At 32.4% G+C, this 25,721-nt stretch overlaps 1 protein-coding gene across 1 annotated transcript; it reads left to right on the top strand.

Annotated features, from left to right (window-relative positions):
- Positions 1-2,326: 2,326 nt before the first annotated feature.
- Positions 2,327-2,623, top strand: HELRODRAFT_74146 (hypothetical protein; the record flags this gene model as incomplete). Its single annotated transcript, XM_009014707.1, has 1 exon — positions 2,327-2,623. One exon carries the CDS (start codon positions 2,327-2,329, stop codon positions 2,621-2,623), a length of 297 nt encoding a protein of 98 aa, XP_009012955.1.
- Between the last annotated feature and the right edge of the window lie 23,098 nt (positions 2,624-25,721).

Below are 25,721 nucleotides of genomic sequence, written 5' to 3'. Positions count from 1 at the left end.
ATACGATATGAATTTGTTCCTAGTAGCATAGAAATTGTTAAATAAGTGTTCAGAGTTAAGTTAAATTTAGTTTATTTTTTTAGAACTACATGAAGGCGATAGTTCCGATAATCATAATGAAAAAGTGATTGTTAAAAATGATGAATCATTTGAGCAAGTAGCTTTGCACGATAATGACGAAGATAACAAGATAAAGAATAATGAAAAAGTCTATCAACAAATGGATTTTGTACATAATAATGATATTGGACTGTATGTGGGCAGCAGTAATAAAACAATTAATGATGATATAAAATTTGAACTTCTACAAAATCCATGGAAACCAGAATTTGGCTACAAATTTCCGTATTCAAATCATATTAAAAATGGTAAAAATGAAAAACGGTACATTTTGAAAAGTCACTTGGAAACATTTAATGCATGGTTGACATACTCGCATGTGGAACAAGGTTTATTTTGCAGGTATTGTGCTCTAATGGCTGACAGCGGCGGTATTAGTCATCAAACGCCATTGCAAAAATTAGTAAAAAAACCACTTACATCATTTGCAAAATTATTAGGCAAAGATGGTGATCTCAGCTGTCATGAACAATACAGGTATCACAAAGAGTCAGTTCAGAGGGGCAATGATTTTGTCAAATCATACCAAAATCCATCATTTGAAGTTGTTAATCAACTCTATTCCGCAAGATATCAGCAAATGAAGGAAAACAGAGAAAGATTGAAGCCCATACTTAAATCTATTATTTTTTGGGAAAGCAAAATATTCCTCTACGAGGACATCGAGATGACGGAAAACTTAATATAAGTACTAATGATGCAGGCGATGCTGATAATGATGATGATGATGAAAATTTGGACAATGACATGCTTAATGAAGGGGTATATGGTACCGGTCCAGTTAGAAATGAGGGTAATTTCAGAGAACTACTTCAGTTTAGGGTCGATGCTGGAGACCATGTTCTTGAAGAACATTTAAAATCATCTAAATCAAATGCGACATACATAAGCAAAACGATTCAAAATGAAATCATAACCACAATTGGCGATATTATTACAGATACTATTGTACAGAGAGTTAAAGCAGCCAAATTTTATTCAGTTTTATTTGATGAAACAACTGACATATATGGTATTGAGCAATTGTCTTTGAGCTTACAATATGTTTACAACGGCCAGGTTAGAGAAGATTTTGTTGCATTTGTGGATTCTCTAGAGGATGCATACAAAGATATAGAATCGGAACCAAAATTAACCGGAAAAATGTTAGTCGGCTCAGTGTTACGTTTACTAAAAGCGCTAACTTTAGATCCACAGCATTGTGTTGGTTGTGGAACAGATGGATGTTCTGTCATGACATCTCAGTCATGTGGTGCAGCTGCAGAAATATCAAAAAAAGCTACATTATGTATTCATTGTGTTTGTACTAACCATGGACTGAACTTGAGTTTATCTAAAACATCCGATGTACAAGCCATAAGAAATGCAATGGGCACTATTAAGCAAACGGCTTCCTTTTTTCGCGCATCGGCCAAAAGAAAATTAGTGCAAAGAATAATGTTTAAAAATGAAAGTCAAAATTTGAGACAAAATGTCATGCCTTTATGTGAGACACGTTGGGTTGAACGCCATGATTCGATTATCAGTTTTAGACAGTCCCTGCAATATGTTCTAGCTTCTTTAGAAAATATTGCTAATTGGCATGACAGAGAAACATCATCCAAAGCAAAGACGTTGTTATCGGCTTTAACTGATTCTGAATTTTTAATATCTTTGTACTCAATTGCCGATTCATTAATTCTAACTAAGCCACTAAGCAAAGTTTTACAAACAGAAAATTTAGATTTGGTCGAGGCAGCTCAACATGCTAATAGAGTCATAGATAATCTTCAATCTAGAAGAGAAAATGTTGAGCAAATATTTCATGATATCTTTACGAGAGTTTCTAAAGTTGCAGAGGAACTGAATATTGAATTAAAAATGCCAAGATGTATAGAAAGACAAGTAAATCGTGCAAATATTAAAAGTAACTCATTAGAAGAATATTTCAGGATTGCTATATTGATTCCCATGCTAGATAGTATGATAACAGACATGAAATCAAAATTTGGAACAATCCAAATAGCTATTGGGTTTGAGTCGTTTGATACCTTCAGTTTTCCTCCGAATAAGTGGTAATGCAGAACAGAATAAAACATGGTTTTTAATTGACCAAGCTGTTACGAAATATAAAAGTTTAATAATAAATTTGACCTCGTATGATGACAACACGACCATTGAATTAGTACGCAATGAAGAAATGCTCTGGACGCAGTACTGGGTAAAGATGAATTCACAGCCCAAAACAGCCATTGAAGCTCTCGCATTGTGCAATTCCAATCTCTATCCGACAATTCACAGCCTGTTGTCAATATTGTGCACCATGCCTGTTTCAGTAGCAACGGCAGAACGTTCATTTTCTACCCTGAGGCGGTTAAAAACGTGGATGCGCTCCAAAATAAATGAGGAAAGACTAACGGGATTAGCCTTAATGAACATTCATCGCGATATTGAATTAGATATTGAAGACATTATAACAAGGTTTGGCCGAAAAAAATGTAGAAAAATGACATTTGTCTTGTAAATATTTCATGTATATAACAGAACAATGTTTTGAAGAATGTTTTTCAATTTAAAAAAAATCAAGAAGTTGAAGTGTTTGGCTTTTTGTTATTTATTTCATAAAATATCAAATCTCAGTTCAAAGTGGGGACGCCCTCTGAATCCGCCATTGTCAAATCACATATACAAATAACTTGCTTCATACAGGGTATGAATTTTTATGGTATTCTCAAACCTTTCAGAAACATTTTAAATGAAAATTAACCGTTGTAATGCGAGAAGTCAATCGAGAGTCAGCGAGCTGGATAGGGCTCGTTAAATATTTCTACTGAATCATCATCATGCTGCTAGTACCTAAAATTTGGACGGTACTGAAACCCTGAAATAACCTGAGATGATAAGCCTATGTTTGATACTTAAAAAAGAGAGAGATGTCAGCCCGTGATTAATATTGGTTTGAAAATTTTTAATTCATTCTGATCTAGAAAGTGAAGAGTAAAAAATGGATATATACGTAAATATACACGCTAACGCACACGCGCGCGCACACACGCACAAACTAAAACAATGCCAGTGTCTGTTTGTACCAAGTTCTCTTATCAGCTGCATCGGTATCACATGCCAGATGATGGCAAACAAATTTATCAGGTTATCATGAGACAGAGGGACAGAGAAATTATTCTTTAGTGTTACTAAGAACACTTCAATTTGTTTATACATTTACAATGTATATTGTATATATATGTGTGTCTGTGTGTGTATTTGTATGTTTGTACGTGAGTGTTTGTATGTGTGTGTGTGTGTGTGTGTGTGTATTTGTACGAGTGTGTGTGTGTGTTTGTTTGTGTGTGTTTATTTGTGTGTGTGCGTGTGTTTGTGTGTGTGTGGGACTGTGTTGTATGTGTGTGTAATTAAGACGTTGATAAGCAAAGCACATGGATGAATAATATTGAACGCCTCAAGTAGATAAGTAAAGAGACAGTCTATATACGAACAAGTGGTGTTTGAAGACAGATTGTTTTTAACTTTGTATCGTCATAATGATATAGGTATACATACATGTATATAAACATTTTAAAAAAATGTATTTAAACATTATTTATACATGTATATAGGCATATTCTATACACGTATATAGACCTATTTTATTCTTTACCATTTTTTGCACTCAAGTATGTTAAAAAATAAGAACATACTTCGTTCCTAAGATGCAAAAAGTGTTGGTAGACGAGACCAGTTGAGACAGAAAAATATTTTGTTTACTGTAGTTAGTATAATGAATGACTAAATATTATTATTGTTGTTGTTGTTCAATGTCTATTTTTAACATCAGCTTTAATTGCGTACATGAGTTATTTGGTCTATAAATAAGTAAATAAATATAAATTAGTATATTTATATGTTTATATTTATGTATTTATTTTTATTCATTCGTTCGTTCGTTCGTTTGTTCATTCATTTATTCATTCATTCATTTGTTCGTTTATTTATTCATTCATTTATTCATTCATTTATTCATTTATTTATTCATTCATTTATTCATTCGTTTGTTTATTCGTTCACTCTCTCTTTTAGAGGTATCAACAACACACACAGATCATGTTAACAACAAACGTGTACCAAAGCATCTCAGACATTGCACGTGATCATCGGCTGGGATGTTCTTGCGTTTGAAACCGGCCACTACAACAGCAGGACTAGACGTCTTAACCATTCCAAGCAGCCGTAACCTTACATCATAATTACTCATTATTTCTTTTTTTTCTCTCTCTCTCTTTCTCTTACTTATCATAATTACCTTCTTTCTTTCTCTTCCCCCCTCTCTCTCTCCTCTCTCTCTCTCTCTCTCTCTCTCTTTCTTTCTCTCTCTCTTTCTCTCTCTCTCTCTCTCTCTATCTTTCTTTCTTTCTCTCTTTCTCTCTCTCTTTCTCTCTCTCTTACTAACAGATGAACAAAAATCCTGAGCTGCTATTTAAAATTAAAAAAAAAATTTATCGAAAATAAAACACCACACCCTACAACATGGTATTATGACATTGCATTGTGTATTTTCTAACGCTAATGAGCCAGGTCTTTTTATTTTCCGTGATGCATTGTGTCCTAGTCGTCCTGCAAAAAACATTCTTTTTCACAGCATGCATTAATCGAATTCTATTTTCTCAGAAGGGTAGAGCTGTTTTTATAATAAAAAATCATGGCGTCGCTAAGAGCTTTGATACAAACAAAGCTCATACTTTAAATCCTAGCTGTCTGGTTGTCTGTCTGGCGATTCATTGGCTAGCTGCTGGTCTTCTGCTCCAAAATAAAGGCAGGATGTTATTTTAAAACTGGGCTCTTGCTCAGTGTGTTTATGCGTGTGTGTGTGTTTGTGTGAGTGTGTGTCTTTTGTTATAGTTTACCATATATTAAAAGTCAATAAGATATGTGTGTTTGTGTGTGTTTGTTTGTTTGTGCGTGTGTGGGGGGGGAGGAGGTTGTGTGTGCGTGTGAATTTGTGCATTCACGTACATATCCGTGCATTAGCTGTCACATTAATAAACTTTATGCCTTTCCGGGAAAAAATTAGCTCTGACATATTTTTACAGGTTCCAAACAATTTTTTTTTGTTACGGAGAAAAAAATAGATATGTGTGTTAATGGATAAAGTAATTCATGAAGAACTTATTTTCTGGCCGTTCACCCCAATGTTTTGTTTGTTTTTTTTTACCCATCTTACGATCTAGTTGACCAACTGTCGTTTTAATTATCGATCTGTGAATTTGTTTTAACATCGATTTGTGAATTTCTTTTAACTGGTTTACTAGACAAGACCAAAGATATTCACCTTTCTTCAGTAATTCAAGAAAATGATGATGGACAAATACGGCTGGTAGGAATTAGTTAATGAATTAAAGTGGGCCATTAAATCACCCGATGGTTATTAATGCTGTTTCGAATGGGATTGTGATTAAGACAGTGATGAAGATGATGATGGTGATGATGAGGAAGATGATGATGGTGAAGATGATTATGGAGATGAATTTTTTTTCTACATCATGCACACACACACACACACACACACACACACACACATACATACTCTCACACACACAATTATAATTAATATATACCAGGTAACTAACTTATTGATAATAATTTAAACAAACGGGTTTTCTCATTTACAACAACGCCAATCAAATACATTGGACATCAATTCGTGAATATGTGGTTTCGACATTTAAATGCCACAATCAAAGTTTGATGTATCGATTTATCGTGTAGTCATTCAAATTTAACAATTGTACGTTTTTTGAATCCACAATAATCTATAAATTAATTCTAACAGGTTCACACATACACACAATTAGTAAAACACACACATACACACAATTAGTAAAACACACACAGACGCACATATCTACGCATACGTTTTCCCGCCTCAAGAAGTATACAAAAGAAACTGGAAAATTACTAACCACGTGATCTGATAAACAGCCAACAGCAGCTGTTTCTACGTCAGCTATTTTCAACCCATCGCTGACCAATCACGTTTAAGATCAGACCAGTACATTCATTCATGTTCATATGACATCATTTCAAACCAGCCAATCAGATTAGAGTACCAAAGTCCCAAAGTTCAGAAAATAAGAACAAAGAACAAATTTCTTCTTCACACATTAACACGCACGCACACGCACACATACATTCACGTACGTTTATGAATATTCATATCCCAATATCATGGTTTAACTTTAACAATGAAGACGAAGCATCTGCAACAACCTTGTAAACAAAACGATCACACGCACGCACACACCATACTACACGTCCACACACATTTTTTCAGGTGTACCTATATTACAATTATTTTCACATGTGTACACAAACATACACACATACACGAATTCGCATACAATCAGACAGACTCATGTGTATCCTTTGTAAAATAATCACATGATTTTATTTCACGCTGACCAATGAGAATGAAGCACGTAAACACCTACGCGCGTACACATACACGTTCATTCGCATGCTTAGTCATTGAGTGACCATCACTTTAATCTGACCAATCAAAATTTCTATCCAACGTTACAAAAACATGAACATAGTAGTGATGGTGATAAACAAAAAACAAACAAAATACGAACAAAAATACAAAAAAAGAACCAAACAAAAACAAAAATCTGCTAAAAGCTGATGATGTCACTGTCTTAATGCAGTTCTTACGGTCTTACGCTGTCAGTTTTTGAATAAAAAAAATATAACACTTCAAAATCTTGAGGGCTTAGCACCAATATTTTTATTTTATTTCAATTTTTCCTGAATAATTTTCCGAGTTATTTTTGTCTACTGGTATGTATGTATGTATGTGTTTGTGTGTGTGTGTGTGTGTGTGTGAAAGTGTGAGTGTATTTGTTGATATGTATATGTGTGTGTGTGTATATATATATAGATAGATGTGTTTGTTTGTACCTGTACTATTTATAAACATGTAGCATGTATGGTGTGGTGTGTGCCTACGTGAATCTTGCTTTCTGAATCTTCACCGCTTATGATTTAACTTAGTCGGTAGAACGTCCATGTCTTGAGTCGTTATAGCTCGATTACTGTCTGTCCAGAAGCAAATTTTTAGATTCCAGAACAATAATTTTTGATTGCTATTAAAGGAAAATATTTGATTGCTATCATAACCGTTACAGCATCTGAATTTGGACAAGAGATTGAATATTATCTAGATGAAGAATAGTTGGATAAATATGAATTGTCAAGTGTTTATTGTTTTCAATAGCTTGTGTTTCACTCTAAAACAAATTGTAGGTATATACATATATATTCAGTTGTTAAATACATAAAATCATTTTATTAATTTTTCAAGAATATAATTATTGATCAGGTAGATAGAAATCATTTGTCACATTCATTAGACAAGTAACTACAGTTCAGTAATTAGCATCATAAAAAATTAGAAATATTTTTATCATACAATAACAACAATAGTTATAATAAAAATTCTAGACCAACGAAACCAAAATAATTTAATAATTTTGAAAGGATAGGATCAGAAATATCATAGTTTGTAGTTCAAAAAAGTGATTCTACACACATACCACACACACACACACACACACACACACACACACACAAACACACAAACACACACACGTACACAAATAAACAAACACACATGAAACTAGTTTTGAGATAAACAAATTGAAAATACCACACATTACTCTGCACTCGAAAAGGAAAATGATTAAACGATAAATTAACATTGAGTCTTCATTCAGAGAAACTCAACCTATGCACACAATCACACACGCACACACGTATATACACATACAGGCAAACTCACACACACACACTCACACACTCACACACACAAACTCTTAAAACTTATAAACTCATGACACGGATAACAACTTTAAAAATAATAACAACTGTGAATATATCAATTTAGTGAAACATTTTTCGTACATAATAATCTTTAATTATGACATATTATAAATATTATAAACCATAATAACAATTATTATTTCATATATTAATTATTATTATTGCTATTTTTTCTGATATTACTTTTATTTTTGAAAATAAATGAGGTTGATTCTATGTAAACACTTGCCGTCCGTTTTCATAAGCAATCCTTGCCTCTATATATACCATGTAAATATGTGTGCGTGCGTGTGTGTGTGTGTGCGTGTCTGTGCGTGTGTATGTAATTATGTATGCGTCTATATGTGTGTTCGTGCGTGTCTGTGTGTGTTAGTGTGTATCTGTCTATATGTGTGTGCGTGTGTGTGTGTGTGTGTGTGCGTGTGCGTACACTTATAAGGATGTTTTTATAATAAGTTGTTAAGTTGATGAATATATCGAGTTTGTAAATACATTTTATATCCGCATATGAGTTAGAACCATTTGAGCGAGTAGTATTTAACTAAACGTTTTAAGAGGCTCGTTTGATTTAGTGACCCGAACAGAATTCTAGGCCTATATTGTACGTGCTGGAAGAAGTAAAAACTCTAATAAATTATGTAATCAAAACATTATGACTTCTGTAACACATTATAAATTCTTTGCTTCTAAATAAACACAATAGCGTAAAAAGAGCTTTCTAAAATTTAGAACCTGAAATAAATATTTTAAAGTTGCGTAAAAATGAGAAAACTGAGAAGTTTTACTGTTGAATCGCTTAAGAAAAAATATGAAAACAAACACAGATTAAAATATTTTCAGAGTTTAAATTGAGTTAAAAATTATTGCTAGATTTCAAAATCGGACCACGGGCAAACAAATTGGCATAAATAATGAATGGGGCCCACATGTGATTATGTGGTTTAGTTTGTTCTTTAAATCAGCTCAACAATGCTGGGTTACAGAGAGTATAAGTACGGCTTCTTATTTATTATCGTGTGTGTGCGTGTGCGTGTGTGCGCGTGCGCGCGTGCGTGTGTGGCGTGTGTGTGTGTAAGTGTTTGTATGTATGTGTGAGAAAGGAAGAGAGAGAAAGAGAGAGAGAGTGTGTGTGTGTGTGTGTGTTGGTGCATGGGTTGGTGTGTGTGTCTGTGTATGTGTCAGTGGGTGGGTGGGTGTATGTGTGTGTGTAGCAAAGAATTTCCAATAAATATCTAGGCTAAATAAACAATCAATCAATCATTCGATTGGATAGAATTTATTAAATTCAGAAATTCAACCAACTTCATTCAACCAAAATTTAGGTAGAATCTCGGCTTTAGCTCACACCAGCAAATGTGATTTATTGATAAGAGTCATTGTATCTGGTTTTAACGCCTTGATTTTACATTGAAAGTAATTGAAACGTCCTGTGTTGTCATGTGGCACTGGCCTGTATAAGAAAATTTAAAAAAAAATACAAAACTTATTGTTTTTCTAAGATTAAACCAAACTATTTACAAAAGGTTAATGAAAAAATGAAAAATTTGAAAAAAATTATTCATAAATATTTTCCCAAAAAACCAGAAAAGATTAATAAAAATTCAAATACAATTTTTTTTAAAGATAATCGAGATAACAAAATAATTTTATTTGAAATTTTTTTTCTGATCTTTTGAAAAAACTTGTGATAAAATTTTTTGTATCAGCGTCCCGTGGCCTTGAGGCAATAAGAATAAGTGATATTTATCGTTTGAGAAGTTGTAATGCGTGCATGTGAGCGCGCGTGTGTGTGTGCGCGCGCGTGCGTGAGTATGTGTGTGTTGGTGTGTGGTGTCTGGATAAAAAAATAGACCTCAAAACTAAATTCGCATATCATCATGTGGATGAGTCGGCTATACCGAAGTAATAATCATAAGGAGATGTCGATTAAAAAAAAAAAATTAGCCAAATAAATTACTTATGATAGAATGGCGTCGAGGGGTATTTCGGTTTCATCATAGGTAGCCAAACGGCAATCCCCGATCTCGGGGAAAATGTCGTCTAAACGTGTGTTGTAGATGTCGATTATAAAATACGAAGGCATGGAAATGATACGAGCGAGTATGACGCCGATGATTGCGACATCGACAGAGGTGATAGAGCTGAGGAAACGTGACGACGAAAAGACGACAAATGAAAAAAATAATCACGAAAAAAAATATCACAAAGAAAAAATAATTACAAGACGCAAAATAACAGTGACAGCTTAACAAATGATCATGTCAAAACAACCGAAACGTCAAATACCGATGTCAGTGACTTCGGTGTATTATTTTAAATATTTTTTACAATTTTTTTGCTTAATTTAAAATATAGTCAGAAAAATTTTAAAATTCGACTACAATCGAATTATAAAAACACCAATGCAATACCATTCTAAAAGTTATAATATCATCACCGCCAAATGGACATTAATATTAACATGACATCAGAAACAGTACAATCACAACAACAAATGCAACAATGAAGCATTAAAATTGAAACACCAACAAAAAAACATCAACAACACAAAACAACCACAACGCTAAAAACAAACTTAAAAAACACATCACATCAACAACATCAACAGCATCAACAGCAACAAAAAACATCAGGACGCAAGCAACATCCACATTGCAGCACTGTTGCTCCAAAAACATACAATCCTTTTTTTAGATCATGGTCTACATATTGGCCAAGAACAGGTTGTCCCTGAAATCATACATCTGCTATATGCATATACTATACTTATACATAGACATAGACATGCATACATATACATAGACAAAGACATACATATACACATACATTTATATATTTATGTCATGTCTTAATCCAATATATATATATATATAAACATATATCATATATATGTACAAATATATGTTATTCATTGCATTTATACAGCACCCGTTTGAAAAAAATTGTCCCAGTCCCAGGCTCTTCAATATATTAAATGCTATTAAGAGCTGAACAGATAAGTTTACAGCTGTCTCTTAAATTGACTTAGAGTAAAATCACTACTGCGCAAAGTTTTGATTTTACTATAAGTCAGTTTAAGAGACAACTAAAAACCTATCCCTTCTGTTCAGCTCTTAATAGCATTTAATATATTGAAGAGCCTGTGGCGATTTTTTCAAACCGCGCTGTATAAATGCAATGAATAACATATATATATATATATATATAGACTATTATAAATACAATTATTTATTAAGATCACTGCGTTTTCGGCATTATTCAACTTGTAGTTGAGTTTCTCATCCTTTTTTTCTCTAAGTTCATTATTGAGATTAGAGTAAACGTCCCTTTTATCAGTGACGACGCATTTAGTTAGTCCATGTCTTGATAGAAATTTTGGGTTTAGACTATCATAAATTCAATTATTTATAAAGATGTGTGTGTGTGTGTGGTGTGTGTGTGTGTGTGTGTATTGGTATTACTTACTATTACTAATTGTTCTAGTAATGCCACAACTAATGTTACTAGTACATTTTCATTTGCTACTACATCTAATACTTTTTCATTTACTACTACAACTACTACATTTTCAACTATAACTTTTTCAACTACTACTACTTCTTTCAGAACAACTATTACTACTACTACTTTTACAACAACAACAACTACTACTACTACTACACAAAACGACCGCCTATTATTATCAGTGCATCTACAAGCATCGATGGTGTCTGATCAATTTTATCAATCGTTGTTATTGCCCCATGTTATTGTTATTACTGTTGTTCTTACTATTATTATTATTATTATTATCATCATCATCATTATTATTACTATTGTTGTTGTTGTTTTTTTTGTTTGTTGTTGTTGTTGTTGTTGTTGTTGTTGATCTGGGTTAACCTATGTTTGGCTTTCTAATGAGAGATTTAGAATTAAATAAACAAATAAATTTTTATGTACATATAGTATTATTATTATTATTATTAGTAGTAGTAGTAGTAGTAGTAGTAGTAGCAATAGTAAGAGTTGTAGTAGTAGTAGTAAGAGTAGTAGTAGTATAGTAGTAATAGTAGTAGTGCTAGTAGAAGTGCTAGTAGTAGTACTAGTAGTACTAGTAGTAGTAGTAGAAGTAGTAGTAGTAGTAGTAGAAGTAGTAGTAGTAGGAGCAGTAACTAAATTCTTTGCCTTTGCCGGCTTTTAATGAGAGATCATTGAATATATCAATAAATAAACAAACTAATAAAATAATATATAAATATATATATATAGTAGAAGCAGTAGTAGTAGTAGAGTAGCAGCAATAGTAGTGGCAGTAGTAATACTAGTAGCATCAGCAGTAGTAGTAGCAGTAGTAGTATCAGTAGTAGTAGTAGTAGTAGCAGCAGTGGTAGTAGTAGAAGTAGTAATAGTAGTAGTAGCAGTAGTAGTAGTAGTAATGGTAGTACTAATAGTAGTAATAGTTGTAGTAGTAGTAGTAGTAGTAGTAGTAGTAGTAGTGGTAGTAATAGAAGCAGTAGAAGTAGTAGTACAAGTTTTAATGCTTGCAGCGCCAATCATAATAACAGAATAATTAGAAGGCATCAGTAAAAATTATGAAGTAATGTTAGACATAAAGTTGAAAACTAAACTTTAAAATTAAAATTGTTCTAAGTTTATAACTTTGAATGAGATCTGCAAGAAAGCCGCGTCCCTTGGTCGGGTTTTGTTGCAAGTTTACCACCATGAAAGCCATTCAAAGATTTTGGGCTGATCACTAAATGGAAATATTTATGGGTTTGTTTAATTGTGTAAGGATGTGTGTATGTGTTTGTGTTTATTTGTTTGTATATGAGTATGAAGGTTTGTGTTTGTTTGTGTGTCTGGTAGTACGTATGAATGTGTGTATTCAGCCTTATTCAACGACGCCGATAATGACTAAGACGGTTTTATTAAAATTATAAACTATCATAATCAACTGTAAATCTTATACCTACACGCACACACGCACACACGCACACACACACGCACACACACACACACGCACACACACACACGCACACGTGACTCTGTAAGTATGAATGGTTGTTGTAGATGTTGCATGTTTGCGTTAGATGCATTGAGATATATGATGAATTTAATAAAATATATATCAATAAGTAATCCCATGTTGTTGCTTGCTCCATTCTTGAATAATTGATTTGTTCGATATAGTGTGTGTGTGTTTGTCAGGTGCGTGAATGTCTGTTTGTGTGGTGTGTGTGTGTGTGTTTGTGTGTGACAGAGCTGTTAAAAACCTAGGTTTATCAATTTTTTTTCAAATTTTTAGGGTTTTTAATTTTTTTATAGATTCTTTGAAGGCTTATTGGTTTTTTTTGGATTATATAAAGTAATAAAACAAATTAACATGCCCTGGTTAACAAAACTTAATTGAAAATTTTTATTGCAATTTTAGTAAAATTAATGTTAAAAAGGTATATTTAAAAAAGTTATTTAAAAAAATTGTCAAATTTCAACTACCAATTTCCAAAATTTTTTTTCTATATTCAATTTCAGAGCATCCCTCCTCACTAGAATAATTAAAACCACGTTGTTAAATTGAATGTAAAATATTAACAAAAAATAATTGTTTTGTTGAAAAAACTATCATTATGCTTTAATAATATTTCAAAATAGATTTCGAAATTAAAACAGTCCGGTTATGAAAAGAAGAAATTACTACAGATAATCCGACGGGGGCAGTTAAAGTTTTTTGGTCACATCATGCGGAAGGAAAAAATGGAAAATCTAACAACTACTGGAAAGATTGCAGGGTAATGAGATCGCGGTCAACAACGAATAACATTCGTGAAGTCCTTGCGTCACTTGTTGAGTATCGCCACATTTCAACTACTACAAAGTGTTGAAGATCGGGTTTTGTGGAGGTCGATGGTCGCCAATGTCCTGAAAGGATAAGGCACGAGAAGGAAGAAGAAGTAGAAATATTTAAAATATTTCAAGATTAGAATATCAAAAACCATAAAAAATTGAATAAAAAAATTAAAATCTAAAAAACTTATAATTTAAACTATTTAAAATATTTAGGTTTTTTTTTGTTTGTTGTGTACGTGAGTTTGCTGTGTACGTGCGATTGTTGTGTGTGGTTTTTGGTGTTTGTGTGTGTTGAGTGTCGGCAAATGTGCGTGTGTGTGTGTTGTTTTGCATTCTGTTGTGTGTGTTTTCCTCGCGGGGAGGGGTTTTACTTCTAAATAATCTTTATGCCTATAGCTTGGGAGGTTGAACCGACCAAGGCAATTTTTAAAAAAAATATAGAATAAAAAGAGCATTAGGAGAGTGAGTCAGTGTATATAATGGAATGAATATGCGAAAATAAAAATTCACATCAAGTTTTTGAAAATTTCAGCATAATATAATTTCATAAATAATAAATTATTTTCTTTTGATAAAAAAAAATTTCAACCACAAATAACTTCGCAGCTTACAAATCTAGATTAGTTTATCTTTACACACGCACACACGCACACCAACACACACACACACAAATACACACACACACAAACAAACATACACATATACAATCACACACACACAAACAAACACACACAAATAATCAAACCTAATTTTTCATGAATAATAACAAACATGTGCAACACGGTTTACATGTCATTCAACCTGAGTTAGATTTTTGAAGAGGATGGTTAAGTAGTTTTAATATATTCAAAAAGTTTAGTACAAAGCGAGTTAACAAAATTTAAGAAAAATTTGACAAATTTAAATTGAAATTTAACATAACATTTTTCATTTTCAAAGCGTCAACCTATGTAAAGCACATTTAAATTTAGATATCTCTCTACAGAAAACCATTATAAACTTGAATGTTACAAGTCTGAATTCAGATTCACCAACCAAACTATGCCATTTAGGGTAACAAACTCGAGAAATGTTTTTTATTGTTTATAAAGAGCACTCCCTTCATGGAGTAAAATGCGATGTTGTAAGCGTTTCAGTGCTCGAGTTCTGGGACAGTCGATATAAATAATTCAAATGTCCCATCGAGGGTTAATATGTTGTTGCTTAGATAAGATTAATAACATCGATAGTTATTGTGACCTACAAAAATAATAAGAATAATAATAATTAGAACATTAATAATAAAAATAAAAAGAATAATTATATTAAGGAGAAGAAGAAGAAAAGGAAGATTAAATATATTAATAGATGATATAATGAGCAATAATGTTCTTAAAAACATAAAATACTGTACAGTATTGAATGGTTATGTGAATGAATGAATGAATGAATGAATGAATGAATGAATGAATGAATGAATGAATGAATGAACTATTAATCAACAACACGCACAAAACATTGCATCACACACGAAGCATGTGGCAAGCGTGGTTTTTTGATCATATTTGAACGCGGCCACTGCGAAACAACACCAGGTAACTTAACCATTAGGCTATCACGCCGCTCTAGGCTTAAAGACATGAAACCATATGTTATTGTCATAATGATTATATGATTGAAAGAATGATCTTTTTAAAAAAAATGAATGAATGAATGAAGGTAAAAAGGAATAAGAAGGAAGGAATGAAAAAAGAAGAAAAGAAAAAGAATGAAAAGAGAGAGATTCATGTATATTTACATAGATCGAGTTCTTAATGAATAATGCCTCAGAGAGAATGGCATCGCGTATATTTGCATATAGTAAGAAATGAAAAAACATATTAAACCGCATGAATAATTTCAAGTGCATACCATTATTCAAACTTACATTGATACAATTTTTCTTTGCACTACCTACCTATACATACCTATAACCCAAATATGGGGCTTGGGTTCATCGATTTTTTAGCCTGTCGTTATTAGCCTGTGTCCTTAACATATATCTAATTGCTCTAGTTTATTATTGAGTAAGAAGACTTTGAAGAAGGCGCTATATAAAGGCTATAATAGTAGTAGTAATAATAATAATAATATATTATCATTATTATTGTTATTATTGTTGTTATTATTATTATTATTTGAAATTAACTTCCCGGTAGTAATGAGGTCGTTGACAGCTGCAAGTACCTCCACTCATCCAATGGTTCCCCTTAACACTCAAGCGCACTCCTTTATTTTTATTCTTTTTTTATTTTTATTCGTCGTTCAGTCACTCATTCATTTGTTCACTCATTTATACGATCGAGCGTTCGTTCGTTCATTCGTTCGATTGTTTGTTTGTTCGTTTTTTTCGTTCGTTCGTTCTTCTATTCAATCATTTATCCATTTCCTCGTTTGGTACGTCAATGTATTTATTATTATTTGTTCATCCATTCATACATTTATTCACTTGCTCATCCATCCATCCATCCATCCATTATATCCAATTATACATTTATCCACTTGTTCATCCATCCATCTATTCCATCCATTCAATCATTTGTCCATTTATCTGTTCTTTTGTCTCTATCGTCTGTTAACTATTTTTCTACCTTATTAATTAATAATTTTTGCCTCTATACAACCTGTATACAATACATTAAAAAATACCTCCTATTCAAATTTTATCGATATGACACAGAAGATAGAACGTTCCCACATACATGCAACTTATAAACACTCATAAATATTTTATTAACTCTGTGTAATGAAGCATCAAAATTTTATTCTGTATAAACCGAGTATAAATTTTTAATAATTAAAAAAAAAACTTTGTAATTACACGTAGAATTATAAAAATTAAATCAAGTTTTTATAAAAATAGAATACAATCATCAGTTGAGAGAACATTCGAACATTAAAACAACACACTATAATAACAATATAACACAATATAAAACGTCATTGATATCACACGCGCGCGCACACCGCACATACAAAGGCTAACAAACACACACATAAACACACACACCCATATATATATATATATATATATATATGTGTGTGTGTGTGTGTGTGTGTGTGTGTGTGTGTGTGTGTGTGGGTGTGGGTGTGGGTATATATATATATATATATATATATATATATATACAAACACACACACACCACACACAAACATATATATACATATATTGTAACAACCCACAACCAATATATAATTAACAGGCAATAAAAAAGTCATAAAGATCGCAAGATCTTGTATTTCAGAAACAAATAGCAACTGAAACAATGAACAATCATTTGACCTAGTACAAGAGTACTAGCAGTAACATGCTAACCTCATTCCAACCCACACACACACACCAGGGGTAAGCAAACCACGGCCCGCGAAGCTATTTTATGCGGCTTGCGAGGCTTTCTTCGCCAAAAAAAGGTTGTCAGCCAGACATTATGACCAAAAAAGGAGCCACAAATCTTAAAAAAATTCTCCCCCGGGTCGAAAAAATTTGCTATTTAAGTGCGGCCCTTCAGAGGTAAAGTAGTTCTCAATGCGGCCCTCATAGAAAAATGTTCGCCCAACCCTGATATACACACAAACACAAACAAACAAATAAATAAACAAAAACAAGATGCAATATACAAAAACGTCTAATACAATATTGTATGAATTCTACAGAATTTTTCATGAATCATCTTCCGTGCAGGTTTAGTTTATATAGTTTCTTTAAACATAAAAACGAACAGTTAATTCAGTAATGCATCTCCTCTCTACAGAAAGAATTGTGTTTTTCGGTAAAACGCATCGCTTTGCGTTAATCTGTAATTAATTTTCATATAAAACTGTTTAGAAAATAAAAAGCACATCACATTTTTTATGAACTAAAAGTTTCTTCAACTGCTATTTTTCAATCTAATAGTTTGTTCAACTGAATTCCTAAAAATGCTCCGTGATATTAATGTTTAATTTATATTTCATCAGTTATGTATAAAGGGGTGGGCAAACTACGGCTCGCAAAGCTTTGCTCGCCAAAAAAATGGCTGTCAGCCAGACATTATGACCAAGAAAAAGAAAAAAGAACCACAAATTTTAAAAGATTCTCCTCCGGGTCGAAAAATTTGCTATTCAAATACAAATGCGGCCCATCAAAGGTAAAATAGTTCTCAAGGCGGCCCTCACGGCAAAAAGTTTGCCCACCCCTGATGTAAACCATTGTAAACCGATAAGCATGTGTTTGTAGTACAAACTTTGTACGGTGTTCGTTTTTAGTAAACTTGTTGACTTTTAGTTTCTAGAGGCAAAAAAGAAGTTATTAGATCGATCAAACGAAAAAGTATGTTTGTTTGTGTTTGTTTGCTTGTTTCTGTGTATGTGTTTATGTGTGGTTGTTTGTCTTTGTATGGGTGTGTGTTTGTGTGTGTGTGTCTGTTTTTGGTAACTTCTGCAATTGAAGTTTGAGAAATGATAGTTTTATTCAGTTTACAGTCTTCCATATATAGATAAAAATTAATAATGTTTATACGATGAGAAATATTTAAAGACCTTCTCGTATCTTTTTTAACAATTTTTAAATTGTAAATCTGTAAAATTTTTACGTGCATTTTTTGCACTAAAACAAAACTAGGAACAAACTCTTACGAACGGACGAACAAAACATGTTTAACTTACCAAAAAAATATGAATTAAAAAACAAAAACAGATCAGAAAACAGCAGAAACAACGAAAACAACGACTCAAAAAACAAACAAACTGAAAAAATCAAAGGAGAAAGGGCAATCAAATTAAGGGTGAAATGAACTCCAAGGCCAACAAAGACAGTTGTGTGAGATATGCTGTACAAGTGTGTATTGGTGTGTTTTTGTGTGGCGTGGCGTAGGTATATTTGCGGCCATCATTTGCATCACTTGAAAGATGTATAATCTATGTTCTGTGCGTTGATAAGAAATATAGTATTTGCTTTGATCCTTTTACATCAAACAAAAGATTGATTAACTGAACAAAATTATCAATTTACTAATGTAATAATTGAATAATTAATTAATTAAGATTTACCAATAAAACAAACTAAACCGCTGGTTAATTTATTCAACACATGAAAAGTTAATTCACCTCCATAAAAAATATTCCACCTACGTTCGAGCTAACAAGGAATCCACTCCATAGAAGCTAATAAATAACCCATAGTAGCAAACAAACTTATTGATAAGAAAGAGCCCGGAATGAAGCAGAAGCCTTTTTTCTAAGAAACACTCCAGCGATCATATTAATACTATCATCATTATCTCTAATGTGAGTCAGTGAGCAAATATTTTGAGCGGTTCATTTATTAACTGAGTAAATACAAAATTAAATACGCCTAAGTGCCATAAAATACCAAAAAAGTATCAATTAAAACGACTTAATTACGTAAAACAGTCAGATATTAAATACACCCACCTACTTTAAATACCTAGAAACATAATGATACGACATGTGTGTGTGTTTTTATGTGTGTTTATGAGTTATAACAACTACAACTGATAACAACAAACAACAACAACACGTGACACAGTTAAAAGACCCGGCTGTGTCTTTTGGTAAAAACATAAAAACACAGAAGCTAATGAACATACAACAACCAATGTATATTCACATTTGGGTAAGTAACATTAAGTAACAACAAAATACAAATTGAATACAGAAATCACAACAATAAATACCCCACCGTTGAGTTATAACAACTACAACTGATAACAACAAACAAATACAACAACAACAACAACAGCAAAATACCTACCAACTACACACTAGGATACAGGCTCAACAACCTAGAAACATATCCATACGGTAATATTCCAAGACGACGCATAAACGCTGCTGCTAAAAATACCTACAACACTCAAAATCTCAAAAACATCAATAGAAATACAAAGACAACAACATCGACGACGACGACAACAACATCAAAAATAACAACAACAAACTTGACGTAACGACAAACAACTTAAAATAACAACACACTATTACAGTAAAGTAGAAACATCAACAATAACATCAACAACTCTCAACATCACATAAGCAACAACCTTTCAACAACAACAACAACAACACCAAAACACGGAAAACAATCAAAAAACAACACCACACCAAGAATATTTGTGTATTTTACTTGGGAATGTTGCTGGGGAGCAGCGTGAGGCAGACCAGTAAACAACAAAAAGAAATACACACACACACACATACACACGCACACACATACACATAAATACATATAAACAATGTGTAGATGTTTCATTAAATATAGAAGTGAATGTGCAAATAAAATGGAAACGACAAGAAGTATCAAGTGATTCCTGTTGTGTGTGTGTGTGTGTGTGTTTGTGTGTGTGTGTTTGTGTATGTTTGTTTGTGTTTGTGTGTGAACAACACCAGCAACAACAACGTCAAAAACAACATCAACAACAAAAACAACAGTAACAGCAACAACAACATCATCAATAACAATATCATCACCAACAAAAACATCATCATCATCAACAACAACAACAACAACATCAACAACAACAAAATCACACCCACAAACAATATTATCGACGAAAACAACTATGACGTCAGAGCGAAGTTTAACAGACGAATTAGAATTTGAAGTCAACGAACTGAAATCAATGCGTTTTTATATGGAAAAATGTAATTAATGTATATAAACACACACACACGTACACACATACGAATAGATGTGTTTTATGTATGCATGTTAGGTTGTATATGTTTGTCTGCGTGAATTGTATGCGTTGTAAGAAAGTATGTGTGTATGTATGTGTGTGTGAGTGTGTGTGTGTGTGTGTGTCGTTTGTGAGTATGTGTGTGTGTGAGTGTTGTGTGTTTGTGTGTAGGTGTGAGGTGAACAACCCATCTCAAAAATCCACTCATCATTAAACATCCTTCACTATCTTTCCTTTACTATGTGTCTCTCTATGATTTTATGCCTTTGTATGTGCAAACGTATGTATAAATGCGTGGATATGTATGTATGTATGTATATGTATGTATGTATGCATATGTATGCATATGTATGTATGTGTATATGTATGTATGTATATACGTTTTCGTAAATATGTATGTATGTATGTATGTATGTATGCGTTCATATGTATGTATGTATGTATGTATGTATGTATGTATGCATGTATGCGTATAGGCTTGCACGCGTGTACATGCATATTCGGGCGTATCTTTTTGGTGTTATTTTCGGTTGTGTAAATAACGGAGAAAAATATGCCATTGTTAATTTGTTGACCTTTAAGCTATTTATTCATTAATTCATATAATTATTCATTTATATAACTACTAATTTATTTATTTATTTATTCATATAATTACTAATTTATTCATTTATTCATTCATATAATTATTAACTCGTTTAATTTTAAATTAGAAAAAATTAATTGTTATTCAAGAGAAGATATTTCCCCTTTGATAAAAGTTGTTCGCATTTTTTGACGTGATTAGTTCATTCATTTATTCTTACATAAAAAGGCCCGTCTAAAAATTTGTTATGTTTTGAGTTTGTATGTGTGTGTGTGTGTGCGTGTGTGTGTGTGTACGTGTGTGTGTTTATGTTTTAAAACTTTTAAAACTTAGCGTATCAGAGTAGCGTTTTGTTATTTATTTGATTGTGTTGACAATGCTATTGAATTTTCATTGTAAATTTTATTCAATTTGATTTATTCTGAATGGAAAAATGTGTGTTTGTATGTATATGTGTATTTGTATGTGTATGTGTGTGTATGTATGTATGTGTATGTGTGTACGTACCTTTTGTTTTAAGAATTAATTTTATGTTTGCATACCGTGACGAATAACATAGGTGATCTTAAATGATTCGTGCTCAAGTAAATTTTTCTTAAACTAATAAAAAGACAATGTGTGTTGTCATGTTGGTTTGTATGTGTGTGTGTGTTTGTGTGTGTACGTGAACGTATACCTATAGTTTATGTATGTGTTCATGTGAGTTTGTATGTGTGTGTGCGCATGTGTGTGTGTGTGTGTGTATCTTTTTTGATTGTGTGTGGTAAAAACTTATCATTTGTTTCTATGTGTGTCTGTTAATTTGATACACGTTACTTACCTTGTGTGTGCATGTAAATGGATGTCTAGATATGTGTGTGTTTGTGCGTCTGTGTGTGTGTTTGTGCGTCGTTGTGTGTGTATGCATGTGTGCCATGTTTATGTTTGTGAACCAAAAAAGCACTTAAAAATTTTTTAGGTATATAGGTATATATTTTATTCCATGGGATGAGAACGTTTTTTTGTGTGAAGCAAAGTATTTTCACCAAAACTAAGTTTATTTTTAAACATGTTTTTGAATTTCATACAAAGATTTTTCACTACTTTCTTGAATTCATAATAATATTATTATTATTATCATATGCATATTTAATATTATCATAATATAATTTTTATTTAATATAATTTTTAGACGAGCCCCCATGAATAAATACGGCTCTGATGAGAAAAACTGACGATGGTGGTGGTGATGATGATGATGATGATGATACTGATGATGAAGAAGATGATAGTGATGACGAAGATGACGATGATGATAGTGTTAGTAACGGTAAGGCCTAATAGGAACACGTTTGATTTACAGCTTATATGTTCGAGTTTTTTTTATTTATTATCTTTTATTTTTAACAAGGCTTTTTTATCATCATCGTCATCGTCTTTGTCATCATCACCATCGTCGTCGTCGTCATCATCATTATTGGAAGGACTCCAAAACTAAACCCAACAAAATTCACATCAATTTCCAATGGCATCTCTTAAAATAAAATTTTTCCATTGAATTTGCTCAGCTGCCAGTCAAGTTGGTTTCCGTTTAAATGGTCCACATTCTTGAATGGAAGAAAACAAAAAATAATAATGAAAAACCCATAAAAATAATAAAACCTCCAAAACTAAAACGTTTTCAAAACAAGCCGCATCAGACAAAGTTAAAAATTTTATTGGATTTGTACCTTGAAAGAAAAATTTTGACAATAGATTATCAATATCACGTAGGGTACGCACACAATCACCAAAGTAAACCTATTCTATAAAATCTTACACGTGTGTTTTATTTGTTTACTCATGAATATCATGCGACAAAATCACATGAAAAAATCTGTGATAATGTTCACAAATCATTACAAATATATAGGGGTATGTAAATGCAAGTTTGCCAGCATATATGTATGAATGTATGTACGCACACACATGTATATTCTTTTGTATGTACATATACATACAAAAAAACATGCACATACAAACATATCACATATTCAGCACGTAAGCAGGCCATTAAAAAAAAAAACCCCTAGCCAGACCAGATAAGGCCACAAAAAGATGCTTGGCTACTTACTGACTGCCAGTCTGTCTGGCTGTCTGCCTGCTAGCTTTCTCGCTTCGTCGCACATGCTCCAATGGATACAAACATACGCAGACACACATAAGCATACTCAACCATATACACAAACATACTTAAACAAATACCTAAACAAATACACAGTTACACATGGTAGAATAGCATGTATGTGAATAAATTGACGTAGAAAGACTGTTACACACACACACCGGCCACACACACACACACCACATAAATGCACGCAGACACAAACAAACACACACCATACATATGCAGACAAACCAACTAGAAAATGTACTAATTTTCAACAAAACTGTCTAGATATCAGAAAAACAATAAATACGCCAGCAAAATATATGCAAATATCAATTTTTATTAGCAAAACTAAACAGACAATCAATGAACAAAAGCATTTGCATACTTCTAATATAAACTTACACACCCAAACAAACACAAATACAATACAAACACATACATATACAAACAAACAAACAAAAAACATAAAAAGGCATTTCCAAAATGATAATCCCAACTTCTTCCAGTCTACTTTCATTGTTTGTATTATTGCGTAACGTTACGTTCATTGTATTTGTCTGCGTACCACGAAACTTTTATTGCGTGTGTTTGTGAAATTGATCATATCGCATTGTGTGTACGTGCATTCGTGTCATCTCCTATTATCCTGTATTGTACGTGCATTAGGTATTGTTTGTATTGTAGGACCACTTCAATTGTCCGTCTATTTGCATTGCGTATCTACGTGTAAAGCTCAACAATTGAAGTTTGTCTGCTTTTATTTATTGCCTATTGATTAAACATCAGAAACTTTTACAACGTCTGCTGAATCGGGCAATTTATTTTTAAGTTCGTACTACATGCGAGACAAGAAGGCTATGAAGCTTGGAGACTGAACGATGTTGCTTCAAATTAATCACCCGCTCATGTATAACTTTTATCGGGTTTTTTTTAATTTTTTTGGAAAATTTTTTAAAGCAAATGTTTTTGTGTACGCCCTTTAGTTATAGTTTTTGTTTGAGTTTTGTAGCAAAACTGTAGCGAACTAGAATCTTTTGATTTGTTTCTGTGAAAAAAAATTGAAAATTGTAAAACTTGATAAGCAAGTGAACAGCCAAACCAAAAAAACAAATAGTAACAAACACGCGCAAACACACACACGTATACACGCACGCACATCCGCACGCACACACGCCCATTCAACATAACGACCGAACGAACGCAAAAACAAACAAAGACTAATGCAATAAGCAGGCACAAAATCGAAACCACATACAACAAAATTAAATTAAATGAAAAACCACTGAAAGCTTCGTTATCATTGATATAAGAAGACCGCGTAAAAATAGGCACACAAACACATGGGAAATGAAACACACACACACATACACACACACACATACATACACACACACACACACACATACACATAAGCAGAGGCAATCAATAACTATGAAGGTTGTAGTTGGTGGCTCTGAAAATAAAAATAAAAATAAAAACTACACAGCCATTGATCGCTGGAATGAAGGAAATGGATGGTTTTACGGATTATATATATATATATATATATATATATATATATTATATATGTGTGTGTGTATAAATGTGTGCGTGTGTGTGCACGTGTGTGTGTCTGTGTAAATGAATAGTTAGATGTATGGATGAATGAATATGTAAATGCATGTGTAAATTGATGAATGGATAGACGAATTGATGAATAAATGAATGAATGACTGAACTGAGTGATTGGATAGACGGATGAGCAAATGCATGAATTGACAAATGAATTGATGAGAATGGATTGATGGAAAGATCGCCAAATAAATAGAATGAATGGACAAAAAAAAGTCAGCCGACTGTTGAACAAACGAATGAAGAGTTATAAATAAACGATATTGCACTGCATGTATGAAGAGACTAATGGATGAATAAAAAAAAATATTCGCATGGAAAACTACGAAAAAAAAAGATAAATTATTTTTATTGCTCCTTCGCTATTTCCATTCCAAATTTTTATAGCCAAATTCTTTTTATAGAAAAACCAAGCAACAACAAAAAACCGATAAAATGGCAACAACCCAAAAAAAACTCTCTGAAACAATTTCTCATTCGAAGACGAAGGTATGAGCAGAAAAGGCGCGCACATAAAAAAAAACCAGCCATCTTATCATTTATTCAGAGCCAACTTCACTCACTCATACAGAATCTCCAGTTTCTTGCAAATGGACAGTTTATCCCTGAACAATACTGGACATTTTTTTGACTAAATTAAGCTTGCCAATAAAAAAATGGCTTTTTTCGAACTGTTTTTATTTTGGAATTGTGGAGTTTTTCAAATTTTTATTTTAAAAAAATTTTTCTGAAAAAAGTTTATCCCCCCCCAGTTTGAAATTTTAATGATTCTCAAAACATTGACACTAATTTAAAATAAAATTTATTCGGGTGAGAAAAAAACGAATCGCTGGAAAAATTACAAAAAAAATTCAAAAAATGATGAAAAACGAAAAAATGTTGTTTACGTTGGAGATT

The sequence above is a fragment of the Helobdella robusta genome (genome assembly GCF_000326865.2).
Source record: "Helobdella robusta unplaced genomic scaffold HELROscaffold_14, whole genome shotgun sequence".
NCBI lineage: Eukaryota > Metazoa > Annelida > Clitellata > Rhynchobdellida > Glossiphoniidae > Helobdella > Helobdella robusta.
Note: the sequence above shows the minus strand (reverse complement) of the source record. Positions and strands in the feature narration are given on the sequence as shown.